This window comes from Pyrgilauda ruficollis, unplaced genomic scaffold (genome assembly GCF_017590135.1).
Source record: "Pyrgilauda ruficollis isolate IOZ18807 unplaced genomic scaffold, ASM1759013v1 scaffold138, whole genome shotgun sequence".
NCBI lineage: Eukaryota > Metazoa > Chordata > Aves > Passeriformes > Passeridae > Pyrgilauda > Pyrgilauda ruficollis.
The window spans coordinates 2,027,749-2,044,239 of record NW_024512321.1 but is presented as its reverse complement, the minus strand read 5'-3'; the positions used below and the strand labels follow the sequence as shown (position 1 = coordinate 2,044,239).

The 16,491-nt window shown below is 46.6% G+C and overlaps 1 protein-coding gene across 16 annotated transcripts; it reads left to right on the top strand.

The window, feature by feature from the left end:
* The first annotated feature begins 72 nt into the window (after positions 1–72).
* Positions 73–15,170, top strand: EEF1D (eukaryotic translation elongation factor 1 delta). 16 transcript variants are annotated; one of them, XM_041459531.1, is made up of 9 exons: positions 73–171; positions 7,256–7,379; positions 9,046–9,117; positions 12,288–12,353; positions 13,439–13,535; positions 13,626–13,729; positions 13,942–14,178; positions 14,762–14,956; positions 15,068–15,170. In XM_041459531.1, exons 2-9 carry the CDS (start codon positions 7,260–7,262, stop codon positions 15,104–15,106), a joined length of 930 nt encoding a protein of 309 aa, XP_041315465.1. In that variant the 5' UTR covers positions 73–171; positions 7,256–7,259; the 3' UTR covers positions 15,107–15,170. The 16 variants fall into 16 exon arrangements, 8 of the variants coding, with proteins under 8 accessions (XP_041315465.1, XP_041315463.1, XP_041315468.1 ...); XM_041459529.1 differs by having other exon boundaries at positions 12,285–12,353; XM_041459530.1 differs by lacking the exon at positions 73–171 and adding an exon at positions 7,046–7,094 and having other exon boundaries at positions 12,285–12,353.
* Positions 15,171–16,491: the final 1,321 nt, after the last annotated feature.

Here is a 16,491-nt window from a genome sequence, read left to right as displayed (position 1 = left end):
CGCTGTGCTTGTGACACACTGTCTCCCCGCATCGCACTCCCTTCGCCACCCCCTCGCTCGCCACGTGTGGTACGCGCCGCCCCCATAACCCTCCGCGCGGCGCACGCCGCCCCTCTCTATCCCGGCGGCGGCCAAAGGGAGCGGAGGGGCCTTAAGGGGTCAAAGCTGCCGGTGAGTCCTGGTTTCCAGCCCCTAGGAAGCTTTGTACTCCCAGTAAAGGTCCTTTATCCCCCTCCCTGAACCTCGGCAGTGGGAGTCCCGGGGGTCTTCGGGGCGTCCTTTATCCCTCTAGGGCGGGAGGTGGGGGAGCCCCCTCATGATAATTGTGGGGAAGAGGCTCGGGGACCCTTTAGGGTGTGTAGGGTTCCTTTATCGCCTTAGAATCCCTAAGAAGGAGGTTGTGGTCACCCCTTTTGTTCTCTTGAGGGCACTTTTCCTGCGGAAAGAGGGATTTGGGGGTCTGCTCACAGGGAATGGGGTTCCTTCCCTCACAGTGATGGGAAGAGGGGAGTTTTGAGGATCCTTCTTTGGATGTGGGGGTCTTTCGCCCTGTAAAAGCCTCAGAAAAGGGAGTTTGGGGGGGGGGTGGGTGTTCTCCCATTGTCTTTAGGGTCCATTCCATTCCCTCATAGACCTGAGGGGAAAGATTTGGGGTGCTCTAGGCTTTTGGGATAATTTTTCCATGCCTAGAATCCTATGGAATACTGGGGTGACCCCCCCCTCCCCCCCCTTTCCTCATGTTTTCGGTCCCTTTTCCCTTAGTAGGTCTGCAGAGGGGAGTCCGTAAGAGTCCTGAAGGAAAGGATTTGGGGGTGCCCTTGTTTCTTGGGATTACTTTCTCCACTTAAAATCCCAGGGAATATCGTGGTGTCACTCCCCACTCCCAATGTTTTAGGTTCCTTTTCCCTTAAAAGTTTGGGAAAGGGGCATGTGGAAGCCCCCTCTGCATTCCCTGTGGGGTATTTCCTCCCCTCACATCCCAAAAAAGAGGATGTGGGAGATCCCCTCATTATCTGGGAGATCCCTTTCCCCTTGCCAGGCACAGGGAAGGGGGGATTTTAGGATTCTCCATGTCCTTGTGGTCCTTTTCCTTTCCCAGGATTTAGGAGCTCTCTGTTACAGGTAAGGGGTGGGTGGGGGGTCTCCCTAAATCTTTGTGGATTTCCGCAGATTTTTGGGGACATATTCCTTGGTTTTTTGGGAATATTCCTGGTGTAATAAAGCCTTACCTCTTCAAGTCTGGATTGGGGGTGAGGGGGAAAGGGATCAGTGTTATTCCTGCCCTGGTGAGGAAGAGAATTTAGGGATCCCACACTTTCCCAGCTGCTCCAGGTGCCTCAAGGATCTGCTCCTCCCCCCATTCCTGGGATTTTTTTTTTGTCCAGTCACTTGCTGCAAAGGGAAACCGGAGCTGCTGCCGTATCCTGGCACGGAGCAGCCGATCCATCCCATATCCCAACCCCCTTTGGCTGCCTTTCCAAACTTATCCTGGAGCTGGGAAACCTGGAAAATCAACTCCAGGTGCACCTGGGCTCTGCTTATCTCACCTGTCCCTCTTTCCTCGTGCTGCTGTTCCCACATTTCCGTCACCTCGGTGGGATTTGTCCTCTCTTTTTTTTTTTTTTTTAATCTCAATGCTCAGGGATCCATTTCCAAACTATTTTGGGAACAGGCAGAACCTGCTGTTGTGCTCCATGGGGTTTTTGAAGGATTACATCCCTGACTAAACTTGCTGAGGCTGCCGCATCGGCGTTCCCAGAAATCCCGGATGGATTTGTTCTGTCGCATGCAGGTCACCGATGATTTGGGATTGATTGGGATCCCGATAATCACAATCCTTAGGGATGAGGAATTCCCTTTTGCTGAGCTGTTTTGCTGTAATTCTTTCTTTTTCCAGATGTGTCCCATTTCTCCCTGACCTTCAGGTAGGATTTTTCCTCACCTGAGCTGCTCGTTCCCAACTCTTTTTTTTTTTTTTCCCTATTTCTCCTGATGGTGACACTTTCCAAGTCTTTCCCTTCTGCTGATTTCCCATATCCGTGATTGTCTCGTTAGGAATTTTCAGCTTGGAGCAGAAAGTTGTGGTTTTTAGGTGATCAGGGATGGGAATTGTGGTGTTTTCCTGGAATATGGAGCTTTGTCTCGTAGCAAAGGTGATGACAAGGGTCTGACTTAGGGAAGAGCCAATTTTAGGGAATGAAACCAGCAGAAAATCTACTTTTAAATGAACAAAATATTAGGTACAACTGTTAGTGTTTCAATTTGATTTCCCTTTGATGGTTCTTGAACTCATCCTGAATTTCTGGGCTGTGACTTTTCCCCAGTGGAGAACATTCCCAACGCCAAGCGTGGTTTTTATCCTAAAACTTTGTGTTGTGGAGGTGAAAATGGCAATTTTCAGTGGAAAATGTTGAAAGTTGATGGTTTGTGTGATTAAAATTCCTTTTTCCCAGGTTCTTCCAGGAAAACTGATGGACACAGAAGAGAAATTACTGGGTTTTTTTCCCCCCAATTCTTCCTTGCTTAGAAGCTATATTTCCTTGGAAATTTGGGGTTTTTCAGGACTGAACATAAGGTTTGGCTGTTCATGGAAGCAAAAAGGTGCTACAGGAATGTTTGGAATCACCCAAAAATTGGGATCCTGAATTCCATCAACACATGCCAGGACTGGGATGGCAGGTTGGGAATTCTCAGGCTGCTGGGATGGGAAAATCCTTTTGGAAAACATCACAATAATGTTCTTTTCCTTGTTATTAAAATGAAAATAAACTCATTTTCTGTGGTGTTGTTCACAAACTTCATGGAGTTCTGGAAAGTTCATCAGCTCCAAACTTAATATGTTAATTAATTAATCCATTAATTATTAATGATTTGGATGAGGAGCTGTTGCATCCATAAAACCTGGAATTCTTCTCTAAATTTATCCTGTGTTTTTTTTTTTTTTAATGCTGTCATAGGAGCAAAAAAAGTAAGTACCTTCTAATTGTTTGGTTTTTTTGGGAATTCTGGAAAATCCAGCAATGTCAGCAACAGTGGGATATTTATTAGATAAATTCCTGCAGAATTTTCTTGGAAATAATTAATTTTAAAGAGTTTTTTAAAATTAATTTCAGCTCTGTCAATGGGAGGGAATCTCCTGGGAGTTCCTCATTATGGAACTCCAATTCCGTAATTCACCTCATCCATGAGGGCTGTAATTCCAGGGCTTGGAGCTGCTTAAGAACTGGAGCAAAATCATTTAAAAATTTTTAAAAACAAAATTAGTTTTTGAACTTAATTTTTACAAAGTGCAAATTTTAAATTTAGTTTAAAAAGAAAGAAATGGTAGGAATCTTTAATGCAAAATCCTATAACTTTTTTATTGTTTGTACTCATTATTTACTATAATAAATTTATTTCTCTGTAAAGGTCCTAACAAAAATTTATTGCTCTACAAAATAAAACACAAAAACATAAAATAAATTCAAAAATTCAAAATGGGTTTTAATTTTTATTTTTTTATTTAAATTCAGAATTGAAATCTCAATTTTTAAGCATTTTTAGCTGCATGAAAGTTTCCCAACTCCAGGGGAAAAAAAAGAAAAATCTCCTTTTTTCCATTTCTAATAATTTGTCTAATTGGAATCTAATTAATATCTTAAACTCTTACCAATTTAAATGTTTAAAGGCAAAACTTTAATTTATTATTATATAAGTTTAAATGGAAATATTGAAGACCTGAAGAAAGCCTTTATGTGTAAATTTTATGTTAAATTTTAAATTCAAGTCCATTAATTTAAATTAAATGACAATTGAAAATTAAATTGAATTTTAAAGTTAAGCCTTGGACTTGAGGCTTCCAAAATCTCCCAGGAATTAGTGGAATTATAAACTTTTGAGGATATTTCATCTGGCTGGGAATTTTATTTGGCAGTCTGCCACAGGTCAATTTTTATTAATTAATTATTGAATTAATCACAAGATTTCCAACTCCTGGACAAGTTTAATTTGCCAATAACTTGGATTATATCCCAAAATTCAATCCTAGTTTTTCAGCAGCTGCCTTTTAGTATGAAAACGCAATCAAGAGTAAACCTCCAAAAACTCAAAAATTGGAGCCAGTTTTCCCAAAATTTTGCCTAATTGGGAATAAGTAACAAACAATTAATGACTAATCCACTAACTTGGAATAATATCCTGTTATTCCCAAGGATTTGAACAAAATCCTGTGGGTTTTTTTCCTGCCTTAAAATTTCAAATAGTGAGGGGAATTCTTGGCAGGAATATTTTAGGAGGTGTTGAATTCCTTGGAATTCAAACTTATCCCAAAAGGGAGAAATAAATGGAATATTTGCGCTTTTTCCCGGGAATATTAATGGATAAAAACATCTCCTGCATGCCCTTGCTTTGCTCTGCTGCCACTACATTTATTGTTATTATCTCTCCATGCTGCCCATTTATTTTTGGGAAGATGAGGACACGGAAAAATCCCTGCTCCGTGGACAAAGTTTGGCTGGAAAAACACCGGAACGACGAAGCCGAGCGGGAAGCGCTGGAGCGGGAAGCGCCGGAGCCCGAGGCCGTCAACGGGATCTGCCACGAGGATTCCATCGAGGGGGAGTTCAAGGGGGACCCGAAAAAACCCAGGAATGGCAAAAAGCAGCGGAAAAGGAAGCGCTCCCCGAAACCCAAAGCTCAGGATTCCAAGCTGGAGGCGATCCTGGCGGGAATGTCGGCGGAGCACGTGTGGTTTGACAAGCCCTTGTATGACCGCGCCGAGAGCGCCTACAGGATAAAATTAGCAGGTTCCCAGAGTTGGGAATCAACTGAGACTGGAAAAATGGCTCAGGAATCTCCTGCCATGGCCAGGTCGAAATCCAGCCAAGATATTCCCAAGGTGAGGATGCTCCCGGCGTGTTCCCACGGAAGCCTGGCCGCCTGTCACCACGTTGTCCAAGGGGTTTGGATCAACAAGTTTGACTTCGATAAGGCCGAGAGGGCGTTCATGGAGAAATCCCAATTTTTCCTTCCTCCCAACGTCCTGGCCATCCCATCTGTGTGGGCGAATTCCAGGCTGGGAACGCCGGATGAGGGCTATGGCACGGCCTTGCCCACTCCTGCCACGCCAGGCTTGGCTCCTGGCATTCCCAACTCTCCTGTGGCCTCTGTTCCCAGTTTGCCCAGCTCCGACCAGCAGACGGTCAATGGGAAGCCGCAGATTTCCAACTGGGAAGTTCTGGCATCCGAGGTGTGGCTGGAAAAGCCTCTCTACGATGATGCTGAGAAGAATTTTTATGAGAAGATGTTGGATGAAACCCAACATGGCTGTCTGGAAGCATCCAAGAACCACAACCCTGGGAAGGAAACTGGAATCACCTCCACCAACCCTGAGCTCCCTGATATTCCCAAGGAAAATCCCACCTGCTTTTTCCTGCACAAGGACAGTGAATCCGTGTGGCTGAATAAGGTGACCTACGACAGGGCAGAATCCAGATATTTTGCCCTGGAAGCGGCCAGAGCAGCAGAGAAAACAGGGATCCAGGAATCTGCTGCAGGAAATCCCTCCCATCCAGCTGCTCCGAGCATTCCCGCTCCGGAAACGAAGTAGGAGAAGTTTCTTTGGGGGTAACACCCATACGAAAAAAAAAAAAAAAGCCAACCAGGTCGGGATTGAGCCGGAAGGAATTTGCATGTGGAGAAGACTGGGTGGACTTGGAGATGATCCCGGTGGGCAGGGAGCAGGGGGGAAAATCCTTCCAGGAATTCCCTTTTCCTGAGGAATTCTGGTGGATAAAGGCTATGTTTGTGTGGAGCTAGAGGTTGAATGTTTAAAGGCAGGGCTGGGAAGTGAGCTCATTATCCCCCTTTTTGCATGGATTCAGCTCCATCCTCTCATTCCATATAAAAATCAGCATCATAACCAGGATCCAGCTTGAAGAAGGTTTGGAAGTGACTGGAATACAATTTAGGGAATCACTCTGGTGGGAGCATGTGCTGTAGTTTGTTTTTTTGAGGGAATTTATATCCAGTCTGTTAATTTTTGGAATGCCCTTGCATCTTCTCCAAAGGCTGAGGTAGAGACGGATATTCCTGGAAAAAAAGACTCTTGGAGCATCCGTCCTTATTTCTGACACTTCTGATCCATGAATTTTGTTGGGATTTGTTGGACAGCTTTTAGGATCTTTGTGTCAAGGGATTTAGGGGTCAAATACCTTTCACCTGGTCCTCTTTGGGATAATTTCCTATTTAGTTGGTCATAGCTGGATATTTGGGAACATCTACGTGTCTCTGTAAAAAAGTGGGATAAATTTGTCTGCATTTGGAATTTTCTGCGAATGATCCTGGTTGGAATTCCAGCAGGTCTTGGAGATTTGGGTGTGGAAAGTGGTTTTGCTGCAGCTCCTGTGTTGGTAGCCTTTGGTCTCATCCGAGTGGGTAGATGAGATAAGGAAGGATTTGATTTCAGGAAAATAATCTGTGGCTACCCTGGAAGTGTTTTTTGGGAAACTGTGGGATTTGGGATGATGAGGAGAGGCTTTGTGGAGCCTGCTCCGGTTGTGGTTTTCTTGTGCTGCTCTCCACCTCCTCAAACTTCTGCTGGCTCTGTCCCTGTCCCTTGCTGAAATTCAGGGCACTTCCTCTTTCCCTCTTTTTTTAAGGGCTCTGTTTCCCTTCAAATTAAGAATTTAACCCACCTTTGGAAGTTGCTCCATAAAAATTCCCTGTTTCCCAGCAGGATTTGGGGTGTTTTTTGCTGTTTTTCCCTGTAGTGCCAGGCCTGTCCCCTCCAAGTATTGCTGATTTTTAATAAAGATTTCCCAGTGATCTTGTGGATGCCCCATCCTTTGAAGTATCCAGGGAAAAATTGGATGAGGCTTGGAGCAACCTGGGATAGTGGAAGGTGTCCCATGGCAGGGGGTTGGAACTAAATTATTTTTATGGTCTTTTCCAACCCAACCCATTCCATTATTTCAATTCCCTTTTTATTGTCCTACACAAGACACTTTCTTTAGCATGAACTAGGAAATCCTGGTTTGTTTTTTTTTTTTTTTTTGTGGAATAAAGTCTGGATCAGCTGATTCATCCCATCCCCACTCCACACCCAGGTCAGGCAGGTGGGTGATTAATCTGTCCTGCTTTTTTAAGAGGATCCTGGATACTTAAATCCGCAGCCAAGCTGAGCTGCAGGCACAGAAACCGCTCCTGACGAGCTGTTAACCTTCAATCCTTGCGGGAATTCAATTTTTGTGGATATTTTCCCCCCTCCTTTTCCCAGGAAAATGGCTGTGGATTACTTCCTGCACGACAAGATCTGGTTCGAGAAGTTCAAATACGACGACGCCGAGCGAAGGTTCTACGAGCAGATGAACGGCCCCATGGGTGGCCCCTCCCGCCAGCAGGTAATTCCCAATCCCAGGAATTCCAGAGTAAGTCAAAGGACATGATCCACCTGGATTTTTGTGGGATTTCCACTCTCAGTGCTGTTTTTTTCCCCAAGTCTTCCTGGAGCTCTCTAAGCTGTTTAAGACCCATTCGGGGGGTTTTTTTCCCATTGTTTTCTGTGGAATCTGAAGGGATTTGATCCCAAGGAACTGGGAGATCAGTTGTCCTTCTAATAGGTGAATCAGTCCCAGCATCTAGAAGATATTCTTAATTTTGCTGGGATCTGTGGGGGCAGAGTTTGAGCTGGAAATCCCCAAATCCCCAATTTTATTAGCAAAGAGCGTCCCTGTCCCCCTTCATCCAGGGAAAATGCTGCTTTGCTTCCATTTTGGAGCAGTCCTTTGGGATATTCCAAGGCAATGCAAACCTAAAGTTTGAACAGAGGAACAACAGCTGCAAAGATTTTTGGGGGGAATTTTTTTATCCCTCTCTTTGCACTCCTGGAAATATTCCAGGTGTTCCAGTGGAAGATTCTGTTTGTGATACCGGTGAGTTGGGAAGGGGAAGGTGGAGGGGGAAGCATGATCCCGCTGAGCTGCAATATTTCCAGCTTCAATATTATCCCAAAATTATTCCTGTTCCAAGGTTCAGAGCTTTCCTAACCTCTTCCTGCTCCTAACTGCTTGTGCCTTTGGAATGCTGAGTGTTCAGTGCCTCTTTCCAAGTGTTTATGGGGAAGCTTTTTGCTGAAATTCTAACTTTTAGGCACATTCCAGCTATTCCTGCGGTCCATCCTGGCTTAGGTGCTGGCACAGCACCTGGGAGACTGGGAATGGAAAAAAACTGGGAGCTCTGGATGAGTGCTGGAAGTAGGTTTTGGAGTGAAAACCTCTTGGAACAGTTCAGCTATTTCAAGGCACATCAGGAGCTTCCAGTGAAGGAGTTTGGCCTGGGAGGAGAGGTGGTTTGAAAGATGTTTGGAGGAATTTATCAGGCACTTCCCCCATGGAAAAATAGTCTTAAAACTTCCTTGGAAGTAGTAGGAAGTGGAGCCCACTTGGATGTGTCCAGGCTGTTTGTCCTTTATTTTCTGTTTAACTCAGGATTTGGGGGTTTGTGGGAAATTTCACATCTCGGATCTTGCTGATGGGAGCAGGTTGCAGTCTGGGAAAGGCAAGGAGTGAGCAGATGATGGAATTTCCAGGGAGGGAATCTTGAAATCCAGGCTAAAGCATGGCAGCAGGAGCACAGGGAAAAAATTCCTGGTGGTCTAGGTCCCACCTCTCTGGCTGGAGCAGAGTCAGGGTTGTCACTTCCTGCCTGATCTCAGGTAATAATATGGAAAAATCCTGCTGGAGGCTGGGTTTTTAAGGAGTTCTGGAGTCACTCCAACCTTCTGGCAGCATCCCAAACTTTTCAGGGCAATTATAGGGAATTTAAAAGCTCTTTGACTGGATGATCCTTCTGGACACGTGACCAGGGACTGCCCAATTTAACCCCAATCCTTACCGCAAAAATCACTGAATCATGGAAAGGACAATTCCCAATTTTCCCAATTCCCTCGCTCCTCCTTCCTTTCATTGTTTTTTATTTTTTTAACTTCCCTGATGAATTTTTTTCCCCCCATGTTTCAATATTTTTTTTTAAAAAAGAAACTCTTGGTTCTTTCTGCGCTGTTTGCAGGAGAACGGAGCCAGCACGATCCTCCGCGACATTGCCAGAGCCAGGGAGAATATCCAGAAATCGCTGGCCGGAGTGAGTACCCAAGCTCTCACCAGCTGGCTGCCTGCATCCCATTTTTTCTTTTTATGGAATTCTAATCCCATAGATCGTTTGGCTTCTTGGTTGGAAGCTAGAGGAGAAGACCAAGGTGTGCAGCGCCGTGTGCCACCAGCTCCGCCCCGTCCCCACGCGCTGCTCGCCCGCAGCGCTGCCAAAACTGGATTTGGGTTAAAAGAATTCCCTGAATTGGGCTTTTCCTTCCCTTTTTTTTTTTTTTTTTTGGTTTTTTTTTTTTTTTTTTTGGTTGTTTTTTTCCTGGTGGGATGTTCCCATGGGTCTTAACTAACAGGTTCCAACTCGCTGAGCGTGTGGCTCTTTTTTTGTTTTTTTTTTTTTTCTGGTGGGATGTTCCCATGGGTCTTTACTAACAGGTTCCAACTCGCTGAGCGTGTGGCTCTTTTTTGGGATACACTGGGCTGCCACCTTCTCTTCCCTGTTTTGCTTCCAGTTTAGGGGATGTGCAAAAAAAAAAAAAAAAAAAAAACCCAAAAAAGTTGTGTTTTCCATCTGCTGCATCCAGGGAATTCAGCTTGGCTACAAGCTCCGAGGCTGGAGCATCCTGGAGGAGCTCAGGAATGTACTTTGTGGAGGTGTTTTTGTGCTGAGTGCAGACAAGACCGTAAAAAAAAAAAATTATTTTTTGTAAAAGGAAATTAAAATACTGATGAGTGGATTTATGGGAAAGGAAAATCCATGGGATACAGTCCAGGTGTCTTGATTTCCTGCTTCTGCAGTGGGACTCCCAAAGGAATTCATCCATTACTTGGCCTCATAATTCCCAAGCATCCTCAGTTTCTATCTTTGATCAGCCCAATATCAGGCAATAACAAGGAATTCCCCCTTTTCTGAGGGGAATATTCCATATTCCTCCTTATATCAGCAGAAAGGAGCCAGACATTTGGGATGAATATAAGGAATCAGGATTTCAGTCAACAGCTTAAGGAAAAATTTTCCAGAACTGGCTCATTTTATGTAAAAAAAAAAAAAGGCTAAAGGAGGCCCCCATCCCAAACAAGGTAAAAAGTTTCTTTGGGAAGAACTTTTGGAATTGGGCAAGGGGCAGGGAATCTAAACCCAAATCACCTGGAAGTGTTGCTCATCCTCATCTTCCAGAGTGTTTTGCCAAAGATGTGGAATTTCTTTCCTGACTCCTGTTAAAGAGCTTTTTTGGGAGAGAATCCCAGAAGTTTGGATTATCCAGGTGCTGTAACAGGGAATTGGTAAAGCAACAGCCCCAAGCCAGGATAGGAATTTTGGGATATAAATTGTTTGGAGACGTTTTTGGGGATTAGTGCTGGATGTAAAAAGTTGCTGAATATTTTATGTTCCTGGGAAAGGGGTTGGATCTTCCACATGGCTGAGAAATAGTTGGAATATCCCTCAAGGATCATCATTAATGTTGGATAACCAGGCTGGACTTCAGAGCATTCCTAAACTTCTTCCTTGCATTCCCAAACCCCAAATTTACACTGTGTGATCCAGGGAAAAGTGGGAAGAGCAAAAATCCCAGGATTTTTTCTCTTTCCTTTCTCCAGAGTTATTGTGAGGGCTCTTAGGATGTGGCAAGAGAAAAGCTGGGTGTGAAAAGATGGGAAAATGGGAGTTGAATGCCTTTTTGCTGGGAATTTCAGGCTGGGTTTGTGTCATAAAATGTAGGAATGAGCACGTGGAATATGATGAGAGTCTAGAGTTCCTCGATTAGGAGGAAAAGCAGGAAGTAGAACAGGAAATTCCACCTGAACATGAGAAAAAAATTTATTGTCTCTGATACTTAAAATGTATTTTAGGGATTCAAACTTCAGGGAATAACATGTTTATGTACCAAGTTGTTCTGCCAACGTCCTGTTTTGTACCCTTCATAATTCCCAGGGATTTGATTTGTTTGGATAATTAAGTTTATGCACAATTCCAGCTTTCCCAAGCACTTCAGCTGTCCAGAATATTTGAGATAGGCTGCAGCTTTGAGGTGGGTTCAGCACAAAAATCATGGATTAAAAATAAAGGATTTGAGGGTTTTCTACAAGAGTGCAGAGGAAGGGAGGGAAGTGATGATGTGGAACTCCCCACCTTTGGAATTTTGAATTCTTATCCCTGATAAAATTCAGGGATGCTTGTGTGGAGCTGGAAGTTGGAAGAGGAAGTGGTTTTTGTGTGCTGTAATGGAGGTATGGTGTCCACATTCCCAAAGCTGGGAGCATCCTCTCCTCAGGGAAGATCTCACAGTCTCATAAAGGCAATTTTCCCATAATTTTTGAGGATCTGGGACATGGTTGTGCCTCTTGAATTGTCTTATGGGTTCCAATTAAGATATCTTGATTGCTTCACCTTGGGACAGGTATCCCTTGTTCTTCCCATGCTTTTCCCTCTTTCTAATTTTTTTTTTGAGGAATTATTATTAACAGGGAAGAGAAATCTCCTCTCCCTGTGCTGGCACTACTGGGCACCTCAAATCCTGGGATCAGTTTTGGGCACTTGTGACAAAAAGGACATTGAGGGGCTGGAATGTTTCCAGGGAAGGGAATGGATTGGGAAGGCTCTGGAGCACCAGGAGCAGCTGTGGGAGCTGGGAGGGCTCAGCCTGGAAAAAAAATGAGGTTCAGGGGGGACCTTCTCACTTCCACAAATCCCTGACAGGATTCCCAAGTAGGAATCAGGATCTACTCCCAGGGAATGACAGGATGAGAGGAAACCACCAGAGGGGAAATTTAGCTGGAATATTAGGAAAATTCCTCTTGGAAAGGGCTGTCCAGCCCTGGCCCAGAGGTGGAGTCCCCATTCCTGGAGGGATTTAACATCCCTATGGATGTGGCACTTAGGGATGCGCTCAGTGGTGGCCTTGGGGGAACTGTTGGACCCGATGAGCTCAGAGGGATTTTCCCACCTCTGTAATTCCATGATTTCCATCCTTGGAGCATCAGGGCTGGCACGGTGTGATGAGCCCACAGCATTGCACGAGCTCCCTGCAGACACCAAGATGTTCCTGGAGAAGATCCCAGAATTCCTGGGGGAATGTTTGCAGTGCAAGGCTGTTTCCCACCGCTCCATAACTTCCCCTTGCATGCGGCTCTTCCCTGCGCTTGAGTTCACTCTGGAATTGCGAAACCTTTTCCCATCTTCCCAAACTTTTTCCCACCCTGCAGCAGAAGACCCCTGCTCAGAGCAAGGAAGCTCCTTGTGCCCGTCCCAAGAAACAGTCGGGACGCTCCGCCGTAAGTGAGCCGTGCATGGATGGAGCCTGTGGAAAAACGGGAGAGGATTTGGTGGGACGAGGATGGAGCAAGTTCTCCTTCCTCAGGGTTTGTCCTTAGGCACTGGGATAAACCTGGATAATGGGATCTCATCCCAGCTCTGTGTCCAGGGATCTGCACTCACCTTCCTGAGCCCGAATCCACAGCTCAGATGGAATTTTTTCCCGGCCCTTTTGGATTTCCCAGCCTCATCCCTCGAAGTGTCCAAGGCCAGATTGGACAGGGCTTGGAACAGCTTGGGATAGTGGAACATTGTCTGGATGATCCTTAAAATCCCAACCTAAACCATTCCATGATTCAGACCTTTCCTTGTGCCTTGTATTCTTCATCTTATCCCTGCGTTTCCCTCTTTCCATCTTACATGACTGCTGAGATTCCACACTGGAATAAAAGAGAATAAATTATTCTCTCTTCACTTAGAAATGTCAATTCAAGGGCAAATCCTGTTATTTTCTTTCCCTTTGTTGCCTGGAATTGATGGATAAGGAACCTCCTTAGCATTAAAAAAAAAAAGGCTCTTTTTTTTGCTGTCAAAAATCCATTGAAACTAGAGTTGGAATAATTATTCCCTCAGGATGTGTTAAAGCAGATTGATATTGTTAGGAATTAAAAGCTGGGCTGGGGAAGGTAGGAGTGTAGAACTCCTGGGATCTTTCCAGTTTTCCCAGTGTTACCTTAGGCAGGTCATTCCTGTCCCTCAGTGGGTTGGGAGAGGAGACCAAGGGACTCCCAAGAGTTTTAAGGGGCTTTGTGTGAAATTTTATATAAATTTTATGTGGCTTTAGCGGCATTTTGGGATCTGAGAGTGGGAAAAGTGATTTTATCCTTTGGTCCTTGGTGCCAGCTGAAATTCCTCGGGATTTAGTCCATGCTTCATTTTATAGAGCTGCTCCATTAGTTTCTATCCTAATTTAGAGAAAATATCCTTGGTTTTAGTTCAGCTCCTGAACTTCCTCTCTCCCTGAAGACACGACTCTGCTTTGCTTCATGGATTTTTCAGGAGGAGGGGAAACAACTCAACTTCATCCCTGTTTTCCTTCTTGCAGAGTGCAAGCACAACCTCCTCTGGAGCTGCTGGTGACCAAAATGAGCTCCTGTCCCGAATTTCCCACCTGGAAGTGGAAAACCAGAACCTCCGCAGTGGTGAGTGGAGAATTCCTTATCCTAGCTGGAGACCTGACATGCAGCTGGGAATTGAAGGTCATTTTTCCTATTTTTCCCTCCTTTTCCCAGTTGTTGCAGACCTCCAGATGGCCATTTTCAAGCTGGAAAGCCGCCTGAACGCTCTGGAGAAATCCTCAACTTCTCACCAGCCCTCATCTGTTCCTCCAACCCAGGTGAGCCTTGGAAAAATGCTGGAATTTTTCTCTAGGAATTATAACTAAAGATCCATGTGGACAAACGTCCTGTTCTGTTACATCCATAAATCCCACAGCGTTTCCTGAGCAGTGGAGATTCCCATTCCTGAGCTTTTTTTGACTGCTCTGCTCCAACTCCAGGTTAATTTTTTCCCTCTTTTTCCTCTTAAAAAACCCTGGATCTGGTGAAGAAAGTGGAACCGTTCAGCGTTCCCTCCAAAAAAGTGGAGCTTCCGGCCAAGAAAGCCGAGCCAGCTGCTGCTGAGGATGATGAGGATGATGACATTGACCTTTTTGGGAGCGATGATGAGGAGGAAGACCAGGAAGCTGCCAAAGTCCGGGAAGAGCGGCTCCGGCAGTACGCGGAGAAAAAGGCCAAGAAGCCGGGACTCATCGCCAAGTCTTCTATCCTGCTGGATGTGAAGCCAGTGAGTGGCCTTTGGGATTTGGGAGCTCTGGGAGTGGGGCTGGGAATCCTCTCTCTCGTCCATGTGGGTGGTGGTGGCACCTGTGGAATTCCAGACAAGGGCTGGGAGCCAGGTGGGATTTGTTGTCGTGGAAGCCTGGAATGGGTTTGGATGGATGGGACCTTAAATCCCATCTCATTCCATAGGCAGGGACACTTTCCACTATCCCAGGTTGCTCCAACCTGGCCTTGGACAGTTCCAGGGATGGGACAGCCAAAGCTTCTATGGGAATTCCATTCCAGGGCCTCACCACCCTCCCAGGGAGGAATTTCTTCCCAATATCCCATCTAATCTTACCCCATTCCAGTTTAAAACCATTGCCCCTTGTCCTGTCACTCCATCCTTGTCCAAAGTCCCTCTCCAGCTTTCTTGGATCTCCTTGAGGCACTGGAAAGGGGCTCTGAGGTCTTCTGGAGCCTTTTCCAGCCAAGAAAGGGCACTTTGGATCAGTTGTGACATTCCCAGAGATGTCACTTGGATACCTCTTGGAGCTGCTGATGATCTCCAGGAAAACCCTAAAACCTCCCAATTCCCACTTTTCCAGTGGGATGACGAGACTGACATGGCCAAGATGGAGGAGTGTGTCCGGTCCATCCACATGGATGGGTTGGTGTGGGGAGCCTCCAAACTGGTCCCAGTCGGATATGGCATCAAGAAACTCCAAATCCAGTGCGTGGTGGAGGACGAGAAAGTCGGGACAGACATCCTGGAGGAGGAGATCACCAAGTTTGAGGACTATGTAAGTGTTGGAATGGGATGTGGGAAGGGCCTGGAACCCGTGGGAGGGGGTTAACTCAGGTGTGTTTTTCCTGGGAACACCTGGATGACTCCAGCTTTTGTCCCCTTCCAGGTGCAGAGCGTGGATATTGCTGCTTTTAACAAGATTTAGAAGGGAAAACTGTATCCCCCCTCATCTGAACCTGGAATTAATAAAGATGAACATTGGGAGTGCATGTTGGGTCTTGGGTTTTTCCCTCAGGTGCAGCTTCTCCAGGGGGATTTGATGGGAGATTTTGGGATATTGGAGCAACCTGGGCTAGTGGAAGGGGATTGGAATGAGAGATATTTAAGGTCTCTTCCAACCTAAATCATTCCATGATTTCCCCATCCTTCATGGAAGGAAAGATCTCAAGACACGGACCTGAATTTTGGGGTTGGGATGAAGGTCTCAGGGTGTTTCCAGTCATCTTTCCCAAGGTTTAGAGACCCCAGTCTCTCCCTACAAAAAACCAGGATGAATAACCATAAAGCATCCAGGAATTGCTGGTTTGGGATGGATTTCATCCCTCTTTTCCCACTGACTCCCTGCCCAGGTCACTTTAGCTGAGTGTGGCCTGGGGAGAGCACAGGTGACATTACTGAGCGTGGCCTGGCATGGGGACAGGTAACATTCCTGACTTTGTCCATCCCAGTGCCAGAGTCCAAGGTCTGGGGCCACCAAGGGACACTGGAAGCTCCATTGGACTGTGCTGTGAGGGGACAGGTGACATTCCTGACTTTGGGAACACGAGGTCTGTCCCAGTGCCAGAGTCCAAGGGCCACGGGAAGCTCCATGGGACTGTGCTGCAAGCCTGTCCCTTGTCCTGGTGGGTCCAGTCACTTGATATGTGACACGTGTCCCTCGCAGGGTCCTGCCACCCCCAGAGCACTGCTAGCAGTGCCCCTTGTCCCCTGTGCTGCCATCCTGAGTCCCTGCCGGTCCAGGTGATGCCACGTGTGTCTTTTGTGTCCCATTTCTGAGTCCCCCATGGACCACCATCCCTGTACCATTTCCTCCCTGTGCTGCCATCACCTGTGGCCAGTGTCCTGCCTCTGTCACCATCCCAGTGTCCCCTGTGTGCTGCCATCCCTGCTGCCCTGTCCCGTTGTCCCCCGTGTCCCACTGTCCCTGTATCCTCCCTCTACTGCTATCCCGGTGTCCACTGTGCACTGCCACCCTGCGTGTCCAGCTGTGTCACCAACCCTGTCCCATGTCCCCCTTGTGCTGCCATCCCCGCTGCCCCGCGTCCCCGTGTCGCCAGCCTTGTCCTGTGTCCCCTTTGTGCTGCCATCCCCGTGTCTCCCTTGTGCTTCCATCCCCGCTGCCCCGTGTCACCAGCCCTGTCCTGTGTCCCCCTTGTGCTGCCATCCCTGCTGCTCCGCGTCTCCGTGTCGCCAACCCTGTCCCGCGTCCCCTTGTGCTGCCATCCCTGCTGCCCCGTGTCACCAGCCCTGTCCCGTGTCCCCCTTGTCCTGCCATCCCCGCTGCCTCCCGTCCCCGTGTCGCCATCCCCG

Bases quoted from the DNA above. Each gene is read 5' to 3' on its own strand.
- EEF1D (XM_041459529.1), top strand. From the start codon at position 7,260: ATGGCTGTGGATTACTTCCTGCACGACAAGATCTGGTTCGAGAAGTTC. The intron at 12,354-13,438 runs GTAAGTGAGCCG...TCCTTCTTGCAG, and splicing joins AACAGTCGGGACGCTCCGCC to AGTGCAAGCACAACCTCCTC. The intron at 13,536-13,625 runs GTGAGTGGAGAA...TCCTTTTCCCAG, and splicing joins AAACCAGAACCTCCGCAGTG to TTGTTGCAGACCTCCAGATG.